This window comes from Eimeria maxima, genomic scaffold (genome assembly GCF_000499605.1).
Source record: "Eimeria maxima Weybridge genomic scaffold, Emw_scaff64, whole genome shotgun sequence".
NCBI lineage: Eukaryota > Apicomplexa > Conoidasida > Eucoccidiorida > Eimeriidae > Eimeria > Eimeria maxima.
In genome coordinates, this window is record NW_013566657.1 from 40,265 (window position 1) to 60,000 (window position 19,736).

General features: G+C 46.1%; 3 protein-coding genes across 3 annotated transcripts; 1 reads left to right on the forward strand and 2 right to left on the reverse strand.

Moving 5' to 3' along the window:
• Positions 1 to 2,929: 2,929 nt before the first annotated feature.
• Positions 2,930 to 8,566, reverse strand: EMWEY_00009760 (hypothetical protein, conserved; the record flags this gene model as incomplete). The annotated part of the gene is made up of 1 exon (XM_013482491.1): positions 2,930 to 8,566. One exon carries the CDS (start codon positions 8,564 to 8,566, stop codon positions 2,930 to 2,932), a length of 5,637 nt encoding a protein of 1,878 aa, XP_013337945.1.
• A 3,184-nt stretch (positions 8,567 to 11,750) lies between these two features.
• Positions 11,751 to 12,644, reverse strand: EMWEY_00009770 (hypothetical protein, conserved; the record flags this gene model as incomplete). The annotated part of the gene is made up of 3 exons (XM_013482492.1): positions 11,751 to 11,755; positions 12,196 to 12,323; positions 12,547 to 12,644. 3 exons carry the CDS (start codon positions 12,642 to 12,644, stop codon positions 11,751 to 11,753), a joined length of 231 nt encoding a protein of 76 aa, XP_013337946.1.
• Positions 12,645 to 13,306: 662 nt separating this feature from the next.
• On the forward strand, positions 13,307 to 18,107 carry EMWEY_00009780 (TCP-1/cpn60 family chaperonin, putative; the record flags this gene model as incomplete). The annotated part of the gene is made up of 14 exons (XM_013482493.1): positions 13,307 to 13,312; positions 13,695 to 13,763; positions 14,146 to 14,335; positions 14,629 to 14,744; positions 14,901 to 15,053; positions 15,305 to 15,452; positions 15,634 to 15,668; positions 15,823 to 15,948; positions 16,179 to 16,364; positions 16,614 to 16,695; positions 16,905 to 17,209; positions 17,433 to 17,499; positions 17,755 to 17,933; positions 18,051 to 18,107. The coding sequence occupies 14 exons, from the start codon at positions 13,307 to 13,309 to the stop codon at positions 18,105 to 18,107; spliced, it is 1,719 nt and encodes a 572-aa protein (XP_013337947.1).
• Between the last annotated feature and the right edge of the window lie 1,629 nt (positions 18,108 to 19,736).

Consider the following 19,736-nt stretch of genomic DNA (forward strand, 5'->3'; position numbering starts at 1 on the left):
AGCCCTTGTAGGGGGCTCTCGTACAGAGAACTTTCATGGAGTACTTATGTTTCGTGTTTCACCAGATCAAATGACCCCGACGTCGGTTTCCAGGCGTCCGCCACACGGCGGCCCAGAGTCTGGAGCTGGGGGATAGAAGCTAGTCTTAGTTGAGTTACAACGCACCTTCACGCAGCTACTGCTACGGGTATATATTACATGCAAACACGACCAAGCCTCACTTCCTGAGTGCACTAAAATAATAGCCTTCTAGGCAGAAGGCACGCAAGTGGAAGTACATGCGCCAATATCAGCTAGACCATGCTACACCAGGGGCTCCCGTTGGGCAGCTCCGCACGACGGAGGGAAAGCAAGCCACAACAATTCAGCCAAGGAAGACTGGCATAAGCAACCCAAACAAACCGTCTCCTGCAAAACAACTTGTGCAGAATGGTTTGTCCTGTTTAGGCAACCGAGCTCGCCACACGAAACCTTGCCTGGCTGTAGGCAACCCTGCGAAGAAAGCAGAAGCTTTCAACAATTATCTGCATTGTTCATCCTCACAGCCAAGACTTCCTTAAGATGTGGGGCTGTCTTGCAGCAAGAAGTGTTGCAATTCTCCTCAGGCCGCGTCCTCTCTTCGAGCCGCGCGTTTAGGCCGCTGAGCTCGGGACGCCTGGGGACTGAAGAGGAGGATCTGTTGCTTTCACGCAACTCTTTATCTAAGAATTTTGACTCTGTTATAGCTCGCAGTAGTCCTCCGATAATATTGGGGTCTGCCTGTACAGTTGATAGACCTGTGGTATTTTCCCGGGTATGGGGGAGCGCTGGATTGCATGCCCACAACAGCGTGGCTTGCTACACAGCTGCCAGTATTACCGAAGGTCCTTGAAAAAGCGTATGAAGCAAGCACAGTTTCTGTACACCATCCAGAAGGAAATGTTATTGCGACAACAGCAATGCAGTAGGAGTGCCGCCACCCTTGCCAACCATGATACCACAGCTGCCGCGATGATGGGGCAATAGAGGAGTTCCTAGCCTTTTTAGAGCTTAGTGTTCACGTCCACCGAGTACCAGAAGATTTACAGTTCCTATCGGACCCTTCGTTGCTGATAGGGGAAGGCCGGCAATGGTGGCAATTAGACCCGAGCTAATGTGAATTATTCCTGTACTGCATATTTGGATTTTTTTGTAACTTCGGACTATAGTTGAGTAATTGTTGCAGTGTATAAGTTGAGAAAACCTATAATTCGTCCCAATTATGGTACTAGTTCGCCATATCTAAGTAAACGCATTGATTGGTAGTTCACTCGCTTACGCAAACTCCTTCGCTAATCGTTAATTTATCCGTAAATCGCAAATCCGTTCATTCACACCAAAATTGTGCTGTCCGTGGCATTGCGCTCTTCGGCACAGCTCCTGGACTACAAGCTTCCTGAAGCCTATGGAGGCGTAAAGCTGCGCAGGTACTGATAATGCACCAATAAGAACCATGTACTTAATAGCCAAAGGTTCAAGAAGACCCTCCGGGCCAACCAGTCCTGCAGTTCTATACAAGGCTCCATTGCTGGAACTTCAAAGATACGACCAATCGTCCTGGAAGTGCCGTAATCTTTATAGTTCTCCATGCATTGGCCGCCTGTAGTTCCTTGGCCTGGATTGTACAACGGAATGTACCAAGTTAGCAATGAAGGAATGGCGATTGTCTCATTAGAGAATATGTCGCTGGGCCCGTACCACACCTGTAAAGTGCTCTGTCTCAGCCTGCTTACAGTATTTATGGTAGTTCTGTACGTCGATGCGCTCGAAGAATAGCTAGCTGAGTAATGTGGCTGGAAGAAGGAGCGTTGTCGGATCAGTGTGCCCGCTCCGTAGCTGTGTCCTCTGTCCATCAAAAAGCCAAATTCTCGCCTTCATCAAATCATACACACTCCATGACGTCCTTTATTGAGTTCCGAACCTGCGGGGTTGCTGCAGAACGCTTCGAGTCAGAAGCAATGGCGAAATGCAGCCTACCCTCCCACCCACTACAGGCTACCTCGACACCCTTGAGTTAAGGTTTGGGGCCGACAAAACACTGGTGGACAAAATATCGTCAAGGTTTCTAGTAAATAAAATAAAATCACGACAATAGCAGAAAACGTCTTCCCTACAAAGGTAGCTGCTACTGCTGCAGCAGCTGCCAGCAGCCGCTCCTGCTGTTGTCAACTGTACTGCACCGACTACTGCAGCTGCTGCCAGCAGCCGCTCTTGTTGTTGCCAACTGTATTGAACCGACTGCTGCAGCAGCCACTAGTGCCACTGTACCTGCTCCATCTATCCCCGCTCCTGAAGGAGTTGCTTATATTGGATTTCGCTCTGCTGTAGATTTGTGCCATGAGACAAGACTCCGCTCCGTCCCGTCTGTTACTTTGCCGCTACAGTTGGCTGCTGAACAATGTCTGCGAGCAGCAGGAGTAAAGAGAACAAAAAGCATCGGCAAAAAAAGCGAACAAAAAGGGTTGCAGGCCTGTCGCTGCACAGTCAGAATTTGCAGCCGCTTCTTCACCATTCTAGCAAAAGGAGGAAGTAGCTGGTGGCGGCGAAAGAGTTGGCTGGTTCTTCTTAGTTTCGTCCCTCCTCCACTTTTATATCATCTGTTTATACAGTTTGCACTCACAGCGCAATCCCTCTTGCCCACTGTCCATCAGTCTGCTGTTCTTGATATATCCGTTCCTCCTTTTATGTAGATATCCGTCATTTAGTTTGTTGGGCATGCGTTTAGTTCCTTTTTGATTTGCTCTTCGCTTGAATTTTCTACGTCTGCTACGATATCGTCGCTAGAAACCTTTCGCCACTAGTTGACTGTTCCGTTGCGGAGCTCGTCCTTTGCTTTCGACATGTTTTACTTCCTCCATACTTCATTTGTCATTGACCTTTTTATTGCTGCTGGAAAGGAACGCTTTTATCTTCAACTACGCGAGGAGTCCCTGCCCTCCCTGGAAATGTCTGACGATGTTCCTGGCAAATACGGGCCTGATTCACCTGCACCGCCCGGTGTTGTGCTCGGCAGTTGCAGTGTACGTACAGCTCCTGCCCGTGTGGAGCCGCTTCTACTACGCTGTGTTTGGAGTGTTTGTGCGTCGGCTGTGAACCATCCTGGTAAACCGCCTTGGGGGAAAGGGGCTGCGCCTCTATCAAATCTCCAAATATTTTCTCGTGACTGGTCTTGCATTCCCTGCCATCCGTGTCCGTCTCCTCGAGGTACGCTGTCCACAGTAGACACCGTTTGGCTCGTGCCCAGCGACATACTTTCCGCGGGAGCAAAATGAGTACCAGGAGTAGGAGCCACCGGTTGCTGCAAGCCTGCTGCTTCACTCCCCGTTAGAGAAGACCCGCTTGACAGCCGACTTCCAGACTCAGAAAAACCTCCCTGTCCCCAGGCAGCAGCAGCAGTGGCAGTAGACTGTTGCTGCTGCGGCGGCGGCAGCGCACCTGGTACCCCTCCATGTGCCAAAGGCTCTGTACGACCAGAGCCTCTGAACTGTCCCATAGCGGCCACATCAGACTGGCTGCTGCCTCTGGAAGCAGACATATCAAGGAGCTGCTGTTGCGTCTCCATTTGCAGCAACTGATGCTGAAGCTGTTGCACACCGAGCTTCTGCAGCATCTGTTGCTGCTGCTGGCGCAAACCTTGCAGCTGCAACCTTACCTTCTGCAGCCTTTGCAGCAGAAACTCCTCCTCATCCACTAGAGACCTGTGCGCCATTGATTGCTGCGCCGACTGCTGCAGTAACAAATGCTGCTGTTGCGGCCCCTTGAACCTCGGCCGCCAGAACGGTCCTCGCACCAGTCCCTGCTGGTGTAGCTGCCGTTGCTGCAACTGTTGCTGCTGCAACTGTTGCTGCTGCAACTGTTGCTGCTGCAACTGCTCCTGCTGCGACGGCTGCTGCTGCAACTGTTGCCGCTGCAACTGTTGCTGTTGCAACTGTTGCTGCTGCAACTGTTGCTGTTGCAACTGTTGCTGCTGCAACTGTTGCCGCTGCAACTGTTGCTGCTGCAACTGTTGCTGCTGCAACTGTTGCCGCTGCAACTGCTGCTGCTGCGACGCCTGCTGCTGCAACTGTGGCTGCTGCAACTGTTGCTGCTGCAACTGCTGTTGCTGCAACTGTTGCTGCTGCAACTGCTTCTGTTGCAACTGTTGCTGCTGCAACTGTTGCTGCTGCAACTGCTTCTGCTGCAACTGTTGCTGCTGCAACTGTTGCTGCTGCAACGGCTTCTGCTGCAACTGTTGCTGCTGCAACTGCTGCTGCTGCAACAGCTTCTGTTGCAACTGCTGCTGCTGCAACTGCTTCTGCTGCAACTGCTGCTGCTGCAACTGCTTCTGTTGCAATTGTTCTTGTTGCAACTGTTGCTGCTGCAACTGCTTCTGTTGCAACTGTTGCTGTTGCAACTGTTGCTGCTGCAACTGTTGCTGCTGGAACTGTTGCTGCTGCGACTGTTGCTGTTGCAACTGTTGCTGTTGCAACTGTTGCTGCTGCATCTGTTGCCGCTGCAACTGTTGCTGCTGCAACTGTTGCTGTTGCAACTGTTGCTGTTGCAACTGTTGCTGCTGCAACTGTTGCTGCTGGAACTGTTGCTGCTGCGACTGTTGCTGTTGCAGCTGTTGCTGCTGCAACTGTTGCTGTTGCAACTGTTGCTGTTGCAACTGTTGCTGCTGCAACTGTTGCTGTTGCAACGGCTGCTGCTGCAACTGTTGCTGCTGCAACTGCTGCTGTTGCAACTGCTGCTGTTGCAACTGCTGCTGTTGCAACTGTTGCTGTTGCAACTGTTGCTGTTGCAACTGTTGCTGTTGCAACGGCTGCTGCTGCAACGGCTGCTGCTGCAACTGCTGCTGCTGCTGCAACGGCTGCTGCTGCTGCAACGGCTGCTGCTGCAACGGCTGCTGCTGCAACTGTTGCTGTTGCAACTGTTGCTGTTGCAACTGTTGCTGTTGCAACTGTTGCTGTTGCAACTGTTGCTGTTGCAACTGCTGCTGTTGCAACTGTTGCTGCTGGAACTGTTGCTGTTGCAACTGCTGCCGGTGGAACTGCTGCTGCTGGAACTGTTGCTGTTGCAACTGTTGCTGCCGCAACTGCTGCAGCTGCAACTGCTGCTGCTGCAACTGTTGCTGTTGCAACTGTTGCTGCTGGAACTGTTGCTGCTGCAGCACTTGCTGCTGCAACAGCAGCCGTTGCTGTTGCAGTTCCTGCTGCTGCAGCTGTAATCGCAACTGCTCCAATTGCCTCTGGGTCTCCATTTTTCCTGCGTCGAGTGATGCCGGCGTCGTGGCATGTGGACCCAAAAATACTCCGCTGCTCTCTCCGGAGCTGTCTCCGTCTCCATCTTTGTGTGCAAGTCCTTGAGCGCTACTGCTGGACGAAAGAATGCTAGGAGACACAAGAGCAGACATATCTACGGAGGGTTTAGAAGTGAGAAGAGAAGAGACATCTACAGTGGGTAAGGGTGGGAAACCAGGAGGAGGCCGCACTTTCTTCCTCTCCATCCCTCCCACCAAAATCCCACCAGGGACCACCTGCCAGAGGAGTTGCTGCTGCTGCTGTTGCAGTCGTGGCTGCTGCGTTTGTTGCTGTAACACTGGAGGCGGCATTAGCTGCTGCAGTTGCTTCTGTACCTGCTGCTGCGCATGCTGCCCTAGCAGCTGTTGCTGCAGCAGCCACTGATGCTGCAGCGGCTGTCGCCGCTGCTGTTCGCTGGGCGGCACTGGCTGCTGCGAAACGTCCTGGGGGTACTGGGAGGACTGCTCACTCTGAATGTCCTGCGGGCCTAGCAGCTGTTGCTGCGTGTGTTCATGTTGATGTTGCATATGCTGCAGGTCTTGCTGTTGGGGCAACTGACGCTGCGTCGGCAGCAGGAGCAGCATGTGTTGGAGCTGCTGCTGTTGTTGTTGTTGCAGCGGCGCCCCGTCAGGTTGTTGGCTGATTCTCCCGTCACGCGGGTCTCCTCCGCTCTCTTGGTCTGCAGGAGCGGCAGCAGCTGCAGCACCTGTATCCTCATCACCATCATCATCCTCATCACCATCATCATCACGACCAGTTTCTTCTTCCTCCGAGGATGAATCGAAATGAAGAGCTACCTGATCTCCACGGCCTGCACGCTCGGGTGCATATGTGGCTTCCGCAAGTTTAGCCGCCGCCGCTGCTGCTTCATTAATGCGCAGGACATTTTCAACGCCTGAACGTTCAGACGAGCGCTCTGCGTGACGTAAATCTCTCCTACTGGCCATGCTGAATGGGGCTACGCTGGCCTGCAGTTGTTGCAACAGCCTCCCAGAAACTGTATCTGCCAGCACTTGGTACGTCCGTTCACGAGTAACAGCACCAATAGTTTTTCCACCAATGTTAGAGGTTGCCATGTCGAGTTCTCCTGACACATCCAAGCTCTGGAGCATCATGTTAATACAACGAGCTACATGGCGCAGCGCTGCTGCACTTGCAGGCAAAGTGTTGTGCATGCCGTGGCTTTTGTATTTTTCTTCTGTTTTATATTTCTTTGGAAGCTGCTGTAGATCCTCCACCATTGCCATGGTCCGATCTAGAAAGCAAGCATCCACTGGCTTCCTCTGTGGACGACCTCCAACACTCTTGCCGAGACTGAAGAAAGCCTTCAAGACGGCAGTTCGCCGATGCTCATCCTCGGGAGAACACAAAGGAGTCAGAGCTGAGATTTCTACCACAATATGTCTCATGAGCCGTGTCACAACCCCCCGAGCAAGCTTCCGAGGCAGCCGGTGTATATACATCCGGCAGTACTCTGCCAGCTCGGAAAAACGCAAAAATAACGAAGTCAAAGACGTAGAGGGCGGTATCGTCTTCTTCAGGTTCCCTGGCCATAGTTTGGGCACCGGTCCCCGATTTAACCCGTGCCTGCGTGCCTCCCGAGCAATCGCCCTTACGAAGTCTTCACGTTCCGTATCCTCTGCAGTAATGGTCTCTTCCCCTCTGTCTGGGGCATCCCCTCTGCCTGGGGCATCCCCTTCATCATCATCATCATCATCATCGCTTCTCGCTGCTGTGGCTCCTGCTACTCCTGAGGTTCCTGCGGCTGTTGTCCCTTGTCTCCCTGATTTTGCTGCTCCTTCTGCTCCTGCTACCTGTTTTTCCGCTGCACTTTGTGCTGTATGTGATACTGCTGCTGCTGCTGATGGTGCAGTTTTTATCCTGGTGGAAGGGCCCGGTGCAACATTCGATGGGATATCCAACACTCCTGGGGGCCCTGCCAACGGTGGGAAGTGCTGAAACAATCCCGTTTCGTCTGCATATCCAATCCAAGGTAAACCTGGAGCAGCTACTTGAAATATTTGCCTCCGTGGCTCTGTCCATCCGCCGCCGCGGTCGCTTTCTCCTTTTGACTGCAAATCATCCTCTGTGTCTTCTGCTGACGCTTCATCACCCGAGGTTCCTCCTCTGCTGTCTGTTTCTGTTCCTTCTAAACCTGACAAACTACTAGTTTCTTTTTCTGTGTCTTCATATGCCTCGTCCTCTGTTGCTGGACCTCTGGTTGGCCTCGGCAAACTGCTGACTTCCTTGTACACCTTCCAAAACATGTCCGTTGTAGAATCATGCAGAGGATCAGCAGTAGCTCCAGGTTGAGGGGTTGCTGCTGCTGCTGCTGTTGCTGTTGCTGTTGCTGCTGGCCTGGCTGCTGCAGTTGATGGTTGCTTCACCCGTTGCGGTGGCCGGTCCCCCTGCACCTCTCGTGTTTCTCGTATCTGCTGCTCCAGTTGCTGTAGCAGCACCTGCCATTCCTCCGCCTCGTCTAAATCATAGACACTGATACGGTCTCCTGTTGTGTCATCCTCTGTCCATATTGATGTTGCTGTGGGGCTTTGTGCCCCCCTCTCCGTTGCAGAGGGAGCTGTTCCCCATAAAGGGGAAGCAGTCGTTTCCCACAACTTCCACAGTGATTCAACTTCACCCCTAATTCCTCCTTTCTCAGAAACTCCGGGGGTGAAGGGTGTTGCCAACGGATCTAGAAAGGGGGTGTCTATTGAGGTAGTTGAACCACGTGGGCGTCCTGTTTTCCTTCGTGCGCCTGTTTCTTTTGCTTGTCCTGCTGTTCCTGTTGCTTGTGCAGCTGCAGACCCTCTGGATGCCCCCTCCCCCTCTGCAAAAGGTTCCGCATATTTACCCCTGTCCTCCTCTCTTCTTGCGCCACTACCAGCATCCGATTCAGTGAAGGGCAATCGAGGGACAAAAGGGTTGGCTAGCGGATCGAGAAGAGATCCTGATCCAAACGGGGAAATACTAGGGACTGGTGTCGTTTCTTCTCTTTCGTCTTCTTCTTCTGTTGCTGTTGCGCTTGCTTCTTCTTCTTCTTCTTCTGCTGCTGCAGTCGGTCTACACGGCCCTTTGTCATCCGCGGCGGCGAGGCGCCTTATAAGACCCCAAGAAGGAGGGGCTCTAAGGTTGTGGGAGATGGATACTCCGCAAGACAGCAGGAGAAAAACAACAGCAAAGATGGCAGCAGCAACAGCAGCAACAAGTGTAGCGGGAGCTGGTCTTCCTGTTACTGTTCGTGTGCCTGCCATTCCTCTACGGGGAAACATATTCTCCAAGCGATTCAAATTGCCTCTACTTTTGCTGTTGTTGCTATTCACCGGGGGCCCCCCAGAGAGTTCCCCGTCTTGGGGGCCCCAGCTATCCACTTGCACTGCACCATCTACACTTGGGTGTCCGTACACCTCATTCTCCTTAAATGGAATAGACATTGTTGATGTCGCAGCACCTTCAACAAAAGCCAGTGCCAGTACCTGCTGAAGCAGCAGAAGCAGCAGCAGCAGCCGTCGCATATGCAGCCCGATCATCAGCAGGCCCCCCAACCTGCTAAGTAAGGGCTCTCGCATTATGCATCTGCTTTTGCCTTCGTCTTTGTAAAAGCACAAAAATATGGGGAACCTTCTAACAAAAAAGCAGCTGCTTCTGCTGCTGTAGCTGCTGATGATGCTGCTGCGGCTTCTGCTGCTGTTGTGTCTTGCGATGTTGCTGCTGCTTTGCTAATACTGCTGCAGCGACGCCTGTTCTTGCAGCTCTAGCTGCTCTTCCTGCTACGGAATATATATATTCAAGAGCAGGGAATAATGTATCACTACGACAGAAAGGTTAAAAACGCGTTAGAAGAGAGGCAAACGCAGGTACAACAAATGATGACAAATGGGAAAAGCACGTGCGAAGATCAGGACCCAAAAATAATCGAAAGAAGAACATATATCTATTTTTTCTTATGTGAAAAAGCAAGAAAATGAATGGGTCAAATATACACGATCAGGAGAGAGGCGGCCCCTGCAACTGTAGGACAGGTAGCAGTGCTGCCTGGTTGAATGCTCCCTAGGAAGGAGGGGGCGGAAGCAGCGGATAAACTAAACAAATAATAATTTACAACGGGAATAAAGTGAAGGAACCTTCTCTTTTCATGTGGATAAGAAGCAAATCATTAAATTCAAGGCTCGTCTGTACGTGCATCCACTGCGGATCCGCGACAAGGGCCGTGTACTAGGTCTTGAAACGACTTAAAATAAAAAGATTTACCGAGACTAGATATAAAACAAGTAATATATGTAATTAAATAACAAAAAGATGGGAAAAGCTCACAACTTGTACAACAACGTTCCCCACAAAGCGAGCAGCGCCCCCGCTCAGCGCAAGCACTCCCAAGGACGGGAACCCCGCCCGAAAGGGTTGTTTGTGTCTTCTCCTGTTGTGTTCAATGAATTGAAAGTAATTTGTCGTATTCACCGTTAATTATATATTTGACAAGAAAGGAAAACAAAAAAAAGTGAACTTTGCTTCCTGCATCGGACGTATCGAGCGAGCCAGGGGAACAATGCAAGCCCCTAGGCGGGTGTCTGCAATGACCGCCGGTCTTCTATGTGCATCTCAAAGTAAATAAAAAGGAAATGATTTCATTGAAAATAATTATCTAATAAATAATAAATTGGATTTTATGAATTATTCGCCTTCTTTTCCTCCTGCATGCGCCTTGCGCATGTTGTACTCACCCTCCTTAGTGCATCATGAACATGGGCATTCATTCGCTTACACGTTGGGTAATTACCTTCTTGAAACCCTACAAAAAAGAGATAAAAAAATATATAAAATTGATAAAAGGGAATGGACAAAAGTTCCCCCTGTTGTTGGGTAAGCAGAGGCAGCTGACGTCTTTTTTTATTGCCTCTAGGGTTTACACAGTTGTATACTCATTAAGATTACCCCTTGCTTTGCCTCAATAGACATCCTAAACCCTAAACACTAAACCCTAAACACTAAACTTCTGCACTGTAGGAAGAGTACAGAACAGTTATGTAGCGTGTTAGTGCATGCATGCAGCAAGAAACCCTTGAATATTCATGTATGCTGGACTTTTTTCTTGTACACCACTACGTGCAGCAAGGAGAGGTGAATACACATTATAAACCTTCTTCTCTCCCTTAGCGCATGCATTTATGCTCTATGCCTACCCTCTATGCCTACATAATAAGGAGAAGCAAGCTATTATCTCCTTTCTTGGCGTATAAAAAGAAATCTTTTTCTCCTTTTTTTCCTTTCCTTAACACCCTATTGTCTTATTACATGTTATGCCTTCTTATAGTAACAAACATATACAAAGACAACTACATATAAATATGTATATTCCTTCCCTCTCCTTAGCATGAGATGCCTATACACCCCGTGAGAGGAATAAGAGGAGAGAAAAGAGCAGGAATAAAGAAGAATAAGGGGAACAATAAGGTGCTGCAGAAATTGAATACTGCTGCTGCTGCTGCTGCTGATGGTACTGAGGATAAGATATACAGTGTATATATTATTCATATTATTCATGCAAGTATGCAACAACTGCATGCATGCAAAAGGAGGTAGCCTATTCTTATTACTATGGCAACGAAGCAGGTGTATACTAATGTTTATGCATATTAAGGTGTACGTACATTGGTGTGTATACTGAGGTGTATATAGAGGTTCCTTACGCATAAATAAACAATCATATATAAGCTACTAATACTCTTAACTCAATTTATAAGGGGGGTCCTACATCTGTCTACTCTCTCTCTCTTTATAAGGAAAATAAGGGCTTTTCTTCTTCTTTTTTTACTAAAAAATTGAAGAGTCCCTAATGAAGGGAAAAAGTTGTTGTTGCTGAGGTGTACGTACACCCCAATAGATATAACGCATATAAACAGCACAATACATATGTGCTGTTTATATGCCTATACACAGAAAGAATATAATTGAATAATAATAATAATAATAATAATAATAATAATAATAATATAATTACAATTATTAATAATTAATTAAAACGTAATTTGTGGTGTATGCGCAGATCCATGGACCGCAAATATGCATGCATTGCTTTCCCTTCATAAACGGCAGGTGCACGTACACCTGAATATTAAGATAATAAATAAATAAATAAATAAATATTTATATATTTAATTATATTTATATATTTATTCAGATCTTTCCCCAAATAACCTAAGTAGACTAATAAAGATATTAATAACATCAATATAAATCATAACAGCAGCAACAATATAATCATCTTCTTCTATCCTTACATCTCCTCTTTTTATTATAAGTTGTGTATCTATAATAAGATAAAAAGAGAAGAATAAAAGGGATAAAAAGGAATAAATAGCTTGCATCCATGTATTCATAAGAAAAGAGAATATACTTAATATAAATAAATTTATACCTAATATAAATAATATACCTATATAAGATGTATAATCATGCTTAGTCTGGTAAGCAAATAAGGATAAACAAATACTTATTAATAATGCACCTCCTAGGCAAAAAGCAACAGAAGATAACTTATAAAATGCGCATAATATACCTACTAATAAGGCCTCTGTTATAGTAAATGTTAATAATAATAAATAATTATAAGGATAAATATAACGAGCACGTGAGCACATCAATACTAACGAAGAAACAACCATAAATACTGCAGAAAAATAAAACACACACACACACACACACAAACCCTAAACCCTAAACCCTAGTAAACCCTAGTAAACCCTAGTAAACCCTAATAAACCCTTAATTGTGAATATCTATACTAAATATTCTATTGTACAACATAATAACTCTTCTCTGTAAATATGCAGATAAATAAGGTGTATATATTATATACTATATTAATTATATTATTATATTATATATTATATATATAACGTACCTGAGGAAAGAGTAACAACAAGACTGCTGCTATGTTTAGCCCATTCTACACCTCCAGGAACAAAGAGAAGAAGAGAAGCAACGGTCGTCGTAAGCAGCATCTGCAGAGCTACGATGCCGTACACCTTCCTGTATACACAAACCATAAACCCTAAACCCTAAACCCTAAACCCTGAAAAGTCGTTAGACTTTCTAGTGCGTGTGTGTTTATGTGTGTGCTCCGCTTATGAAGATCTGGTGCTCTGTCTGCCTGCTCAAAGTCCCTTCTCTCTTCTCCTCTTTTATTCTATTGAGTACTATTTATTGCCATTATTTTTATTCTTTATAGTTGTTGCTTTCTTATTGAACATACCTGATGAAACCCTGACGGATTTCCTTGCGAAAGTCCGCCTCTTCGGCGGCAACTTTGCGGCCTCCTTCGAGGCTGTAGTAATCAACTGAGTCCGCCATTTTATTTTAATTATATAAAAAAGAAAACAAACAAAATTAAAGAATAAAAATACTTTGAAGAAGGATCTGCAGAAGGAACTGTTGTATACCGCACGACGCGGTAATACTGTATACGGCGCGTCGTACTGCGGCGAGCGAGCTGAGGTGTACGTACACTACGAATACGATGGCGAAGAACTTGATGATTCAAGACTTCAGAACGTAAAATATAATATTCACAACAATATTCAATAAATAGACAAAATAAGAAAGAAAACAAACACAAAGAAGAGCTGTCTGTGTCACCAACCAGCCGCCACCGAAGCAGCCATCGGGGTGTCAGCACAGCTTGAAGGGTTGTTGTTGTCGTGTTTTTAGGCAAACACGAGTATAACTCTTTTCTTTTTAGATTAATTTCTCTTAATATTCAATGAATATCTTATATTTGATTGCTGTAGCTCATTTATCATGCAGCAGCAGCAACTGGGGCTGCTGCAGCGGCCGCAGGCGGGGCGGCGGTTATGTATGACAACACCAACAGCAGCCGTTGTGCTGTGCATGTATGATGTGTCTGGGGTCTTATGGTTTAGGGTTTAGGGTTTAGGGTTTGTGAGGTATATTTGTAAAACCTTGAATTTGTTTCCTTCTCTTTTCTTCTCTCCTTTTCCAATTCACACGCAAAAATGATGGTGCGTCTTCACTTCCAACCTCTAAACCCTAAACCCTAAACCCTCAGACCCAGCCCCGAGAGAGAGTAGTAGTAGCACTAAACCCCTCTTTTATTTAAAAGGGTTGTTGACGATTTTATTTTATCTTATGCCTCTAACAGAAGAGTTGCGGGCATCTAGGGGGCCTGTGGGGTTTGACTACGAGGACTTGGTGCAGGGTTTAGGGTTTAGTGTTTAGGGTTTAGGGTTTAGGGTTTAGCGAAGTCCTGACGCTGTTGTACCCATTGTTTTGATCGGCGGGTTTTGGAGGTGTTGTTGGTGGTGTAGGGCTACCAGAGAGGTCGAGGGTTTCTTAAGGGTTTAGGGTTTAGGGTTTAGGGTTTAGCGTTTGCGTGTGATGCAGCAAGGGGAGGTGGGACCGGCTGTCCTAAAGGATGGGGCTCAGGAGGATAAGGGAGACACCGCGCGTCTTGTGAGCTTCTTAGGGTTTAGGGTTTAGGGTTTAGGGTTTGTCTCCTCCGTGCCCTGTTGCTCCCCGTCTCTGTGTACTGAATAATGTCTTGACTGTCTGTATAGTTAGCGGATATCCTCATCAGCTATCTATCTACTAACTAGCTAACTAGCTAACTAGCTATTTAGCTGGCTAGCTAGCTAGCTAGCTGCCTAACAAGCTAGCTATTTAGCTAGCTAGTGTCGTGTGTATATAGGGTGTATGTACAAGAGAAGTACCTATAGCAATAAAAAAGGGAGGATATATTCGTTTTTCTTTGTTTTTTCTGCTGCTGCTGCTTCTCCTCCTGCTGCTGTTGCTGTTGCTCTTGCTGCTGCTGCTGCTGCTGCTGGTGTTTATTTAGCAATATTTTGTAGGTGCAATAGCAGTAGGGGACCTGGTCAAGGCAACCCTAGGCCCTAAGGGTTTAGATAAAATCCTTCAGCCTATGCAATTGGAGGCAGCAAGAAGAGAAGGACCAACAGTAACTAATGATGGTGCTACTATACTCAAGAGTGTTTGGCTAGATAACCCAGCTGCTAAAATTCTTGCAGGTTAGGGTTTAGGGTTTAGGGTTTAGGGTTTAATGGGTGGGGGGATTCTTACTGTATCCACAGAGCCCCGAGGGTTTAGGGTTTAAGGGGTTTATGGATTCTTGCTGCCGCATTCGTTGAGCTCCGAGGGTTTAGGGTTTAGGGTTTATCAGGTCGGGGGTTTTGAGGATTTAGGCATTTCTTCTTCCTCTCCTTCGTCACTGTTGCTTCTTGTCATCCACCTCCTGCTGCTGCTGCTTGTGCTCCTGCTGCTGCTGCTTGTGCTCCTGCTGCTGCTGCTGCTGCTGCTGCAGATTTGGCGCTGCAGCAAGATATGGTTTGCGGCGATGGTACAACAGGCGTCGTCGTGTTAGCTGCAGAGTTGCTGCGCGAGGCAGAGCAACTTGTAGAGAAAAATATACACCCACAGGTTAGGGTTTAGGGTTTAGGGTTTGTGGAGGGTTTAGTAGGTTTGTTTGTTTGCACGTTATTTATACTACACTGCGACTTAGCCTGAATACCTCAGTAAACCCTAAACCCTAAACCCTTCTTTTTTTTGCTGTGGTGCTGCTGTGTGGGGTTGCAGACAATCATAAGCGGATACAGGAAAGCAGCAGCAGCAGCAAGAAAGAAGCTTGCTGCTGTTGCCTTTGATGTAGCAACAGAGGAGGGTTTACGTACTGCTCTTCTTAATGTTGCAAGGACAACCCTTTCCTCTAAACTCCTCCCATCAGATAAAGTAAACCCTAAACCCTAATCTATAAACCCTTCCTCTATTCACCCCAAACCCTACTCGTAAACCCTAGACACCGCAATTCTTTATAGGGGTTTTATATGCCGCATTGGCTTACATAATATGCACCATCTAATTTCCCTTTGCCATTAGTACTAGTTTCAGGGTTTAGGGTTTCTAAGGGTTTAGGGTTTCTAAGGGTTTCTAAGGGTTTCTAAGGGTTTAGGGTTTAGGGTTTATGCTATATATATGTATAGGAACATTTTGCAAATATAGCGGTAGACGCGATCCTCCGTCTACGAGAGAATGCCGCTTCTTTAGATTTAATTCATATCTTAAAAAAACCAGGAGGATGTCTAAAGGATTCTTTCTTAGATGATGGATTTATACTAGAAAAAAAAATCGGTAAGATTTTTTTTTTTTTTTTTTTTTTTTTTTTTTTTTTTTTTTTTCTTGCATGCATGCATGCATGCATTCAAGTATGCATGTATGCATGCATGCATACATGTAGTGTGCAAGCAAACCCCAAAAAAATGGAAATACATGCATGCGGTTACATTCTTTTTTTTCTTTGCGGTGGTTTTAGGTGTTGGACAACCCAAGGTCAAGGAAAACTGCAAGGTAAGCAAGGGTTTAGGGTTTAGGGTTTGGCGAGGATGGCAGTCCATTCACGTGTGTGTACGTGTTGGTGCCTTGATTGTGTAATATACCCAGATATCAAAATTTAGGGTTTAGGGTTTAGGGTTTAGGGTTTAGGGTTTATATATGCATGCAGGTAATGGTGGCAAACACTCCTATGGATACAGATAAAATAAAAATATTTGGCGCGAGGGTTAAGGTTGATTCCTTTGAGGCTGTTCATCAATTAGAGTTAGCAGAGAAAGAAAAAATGAAGGAAAAGGTAAGTATTATTATTAGGGTTTAGGGTTTAGGGTTTAGGGTTTAGTGTTTACGTTGGTGTGTGGGTGTTTGAGAAGTGTGTGTATGCCTCTTTCTCTGTGCATGCATGCGTGCATGCATGCAAGCAAGCTTATCAATATGCATGTCTCTGCATGTTTCTTATATTTATCTGAATTATAAGGGTTTAGGGTTTAGGGTTTTGTATATATTGTGTATGTTTATGGTGTATAGGTAGAGAAGATATTAGCATATAAATGTGACGTATTTATAAATCGTCAATTAATATACAATTATCCTGATCAATTATTTAAGGCTGCAGGTGTAGCAGCAATTGAACATTCAGACTTTGATGGTATGGAGAGATTAGCAGCAGCATTAGGTGCAGAAATCTTATCTACCTTTGATGATCCATCAGAGGTACGTTGACTCTATACCCATTATCGAGGGTTTAGGGTTTAGGGTTTAGGGTTTGTTATTAGAGTTAGGGTTTACTAGGGTTTCGACTTCACTTCTTTGTATTGGGGTTTTAACCGGAGATCAGCGGTTCGTGGGGTCCCGGGATGTGATATAGGAGGGTTTAGGGTTTAGGGTTTGGGGTTTAGGGTTTAGGGTTTAGGGTTTGGGGTTTAGGGTTTAGGGTTTAGGGTTTGGGGTTTTGTGCTTCAGAAGCCACTTGGCTTTTGCGCAAAGATGGAGGAAATTGTCATTGGAGATGACACTGCCATCAGATTCTCTGGCTGCAAAGAAGGTTCGTTGCTGCTGCTGCTTCTGCTGCTGCTGCTGCTGTTGCTGCTTCTGCTGCTGCTGTGTTTGGGTTCGTTGGTTATCCTGCGTGTACGTGAGGGTTTCTTGTGTATTAGGGTTTATTAGGTATGTTTAGTGTTTATGAATAAATGGTATATATTAGGGTTTAGGGTTTGCTGCTGCACTGTTGCTGCTGCACTGTTGCTGCTGCAGGTGCTGCATGCACCGTCGTGCTGCGGGGCAGCAGCGAGCAAGGGCTTGATGAGGCAGAGAGGTCCCTCCATGACGCATTAGCAATATTATCTCAATTAGTGTTGCAGGAGCAGCAGCAGCGTAAGCAGCAGCGGCAAGCAGCAGTAGCAGCAGCAGCAACAGCAACAGCAGCAGGAGAAGGACTGGCGGAAGGAATCCTTACCTCACAGGAGCAGCGGCTGCTGCTCGTCAGCGGAGGAGGAGCAGCAGAAATGGCCATGGAGGCAGCAGTCTCCGATCTAGCTAAGACTGTACCAGGCAAAGAGGTATATAATAAACCCTAAACCCTCATAAACCCTCATAAACCCTTATAAAGCCTTGTAAACCCTTTTGAACCGGAAAGTATAGCCACCTTAAACCCTACCGCAAACCCCAATTACTTCTTTTTTTTTGTGAGGAGAGGGTCTGTCTTTTTTATGTTTAAGGGGCACTTCTAGAGCACTATCTAGGGTTTAGGGTTTAGGGTTTAGGGCTTGGGGTTTTGTGCAGAGTTTGGCTATTGAGGGTTTCGCGCGAGCCCTCCGCCAAATTCCCACCATCATTGTTGATAACGCAGGTGAGGATTTGCATATCTAGTAATTAGGGTTTAGGGTTTAGGGTTTGAGGGTTTGTGCTGGCCAGCCTGAGGGGAGTATCAAGGGTTTTGTGTCTTATACTTTGAAGATAAGGGTTTATGTTCTAGGGTTTATATTTTAGTGTTTGTGCTCAATAGTTTAGTTTTTAGGGTTTAGGTTTTAGGGTTTAGGGTTTGGATTTTAGGGTTTAGGGTTTAGGGTTTAGGGTTTAGGGTTTGTGTGTCATATATGTATAGGTTTGGATAGTGCACAGATTGTATCAGAGTTACGTGCATTACATCATGCTGGTAAACATAACATGGGGGTTTGTGTAGATGGAGAAGGAGGGACAGTAGATGCAAAAGAAAAAGGGGTATTAGAGGCTTATAAGAGTAAATTATCACAGTTATGCTTCGCTGCAGAAGCAGCAGAAATGGTAAGCATTCTTCAGGGTTTAGGGTTTAGGGTTTAGGATTTTTAGGGTTTAGGGTTTAGGGTTTTTAGGGTTTAGATTTTAGGGTTTAGGGTTTAGGGTTTGAGGTTTGTGTTGCAGATCATTCGTGTGGATGATATCATTCGCTGCGCACCGCGGGAAAGATCGGGAATGTAGGAGGAATTAACTGTCTAGGGTTTAGGGTTTAGGGTTTAGGGTTTAGGGTTTAGGGTTTGGGTTCCGAATTCGTTTTGCCTTTTTGACAACTGAATTTAAGGCCGATTTATAAAAACTATAAAACATAAAAAAAGGAAGAAATAAAAAAAGAGGAAAAAAAAGAATAAAAAGAAATAAAGAGGGAGAGAGAGAGAGAGAACAGAAAGAAAAGAGGAAAAGAGTATTATATTTTAGTTGCAGAGAATCATTTAGCCTCATAGGAGGGTTTAGGGTTTAGGGTTCGCAGTTTAGGGTTTAGGGTTTAGGGTTCGCGGTTTAGGGTTTAGGGTTCGCGGTTTAGGGTTTAGGGTTTAGGGTTTTAAGCGTGTAGAAGCAGACGGAGAGAGGCAGCTAACGCGCAAACTGGCAGTTTAGGGCTTAGGGTTTAGGGTTTAGGGTTTAGCACTTAATGTATTTAATTTTTATTAATTCTTTATTGCTGTTTGCATGCAAAATAAATAAATAAATAAATCTTTTATAAGATAAAAAGCATAAAAGATGAATAATAAGGACAAGAAGGAAGCAGATATATAGCTTCCTGTCTCGGTCTTTTATAGCAGCAGCAGCAACAACAACTACTGCAACAGCAGCAACACCCGTTGCTGCAGCGCAGCAGCAGCTGCAGCAGCATTCAATGCTTGAGGTTAACAGCAAATTGCTGCGGGGCTTTAAGGGCAACAACTCGTGTCTAAGGCGCGGGGTGTACAGACACCCCGTACTGCTGTTGCTGCTGCTGCAGATGCTCCCGCTGCTGTTGGTTGTGGAGGAAGGCACTGGAGTGTCTGTGCACAATAAGTTATTGGGGTGTATAGGTAGCTACGGGGGTTGTGTCTACGCCATTAGGTGTCATGTTTAGGTTTTTTTAATTGTAATTTAATTAAATTTTCATTTAATTAGTAAAATGACCTAATTTATTCATAAAAAAGGGATAAAAATGACAAGAACAGACATAGAAGACCAATGGTTTTCTGATGTGTGTAAGCACCTGCAGCCGACGGGGTGTACAGCCACAGGCAACTTCTTCTATTTTTGCTCCCTTAAGGAAGACATTTATTAACTATAACAACTTAATTCTTTTTGTCTTAATTATTATTGTCTTTAGTTCAATAAACCCCTTTTTGCTGCAGCAAGAGACCGCAAATAAGGCCTGCAGCCGCCGCCGCTGCTGCAGCTGCTGCCGAGTCTAGGCCGGCGAGCTGCTGCGGTGTATAGGCAGCTCATCATATGAATAACTAGGGGATAGATATAAAGAGAAATATTTGTTTTATTATTTAGTTTTAGTGTAAATACACCCAACAATTAAATAAAAACGCATAAACAGTATTTATTTGAGCAGCAACTGCAGCAACTGCAGCAGCAGCAGCAGAAGGATCGGTATGGTGCTGCCACCGCTGCAGCCTTCTGCGCCGAACTGCTGCGGCCATCGCTACAGCAGCCGCAGCAGCTGCTGTAGCAGCAGCAACAGCAGCAGCAATAGAGCAGCAAAAGACCAAAGACAATTAAAAAAGGGTTTTTATATGCTTGTCTAATTTGCTGCTGACAGCAGCAGCAGCAGCAAAAAAGACCTGCAAACACTCTGCTGCTTCTTTA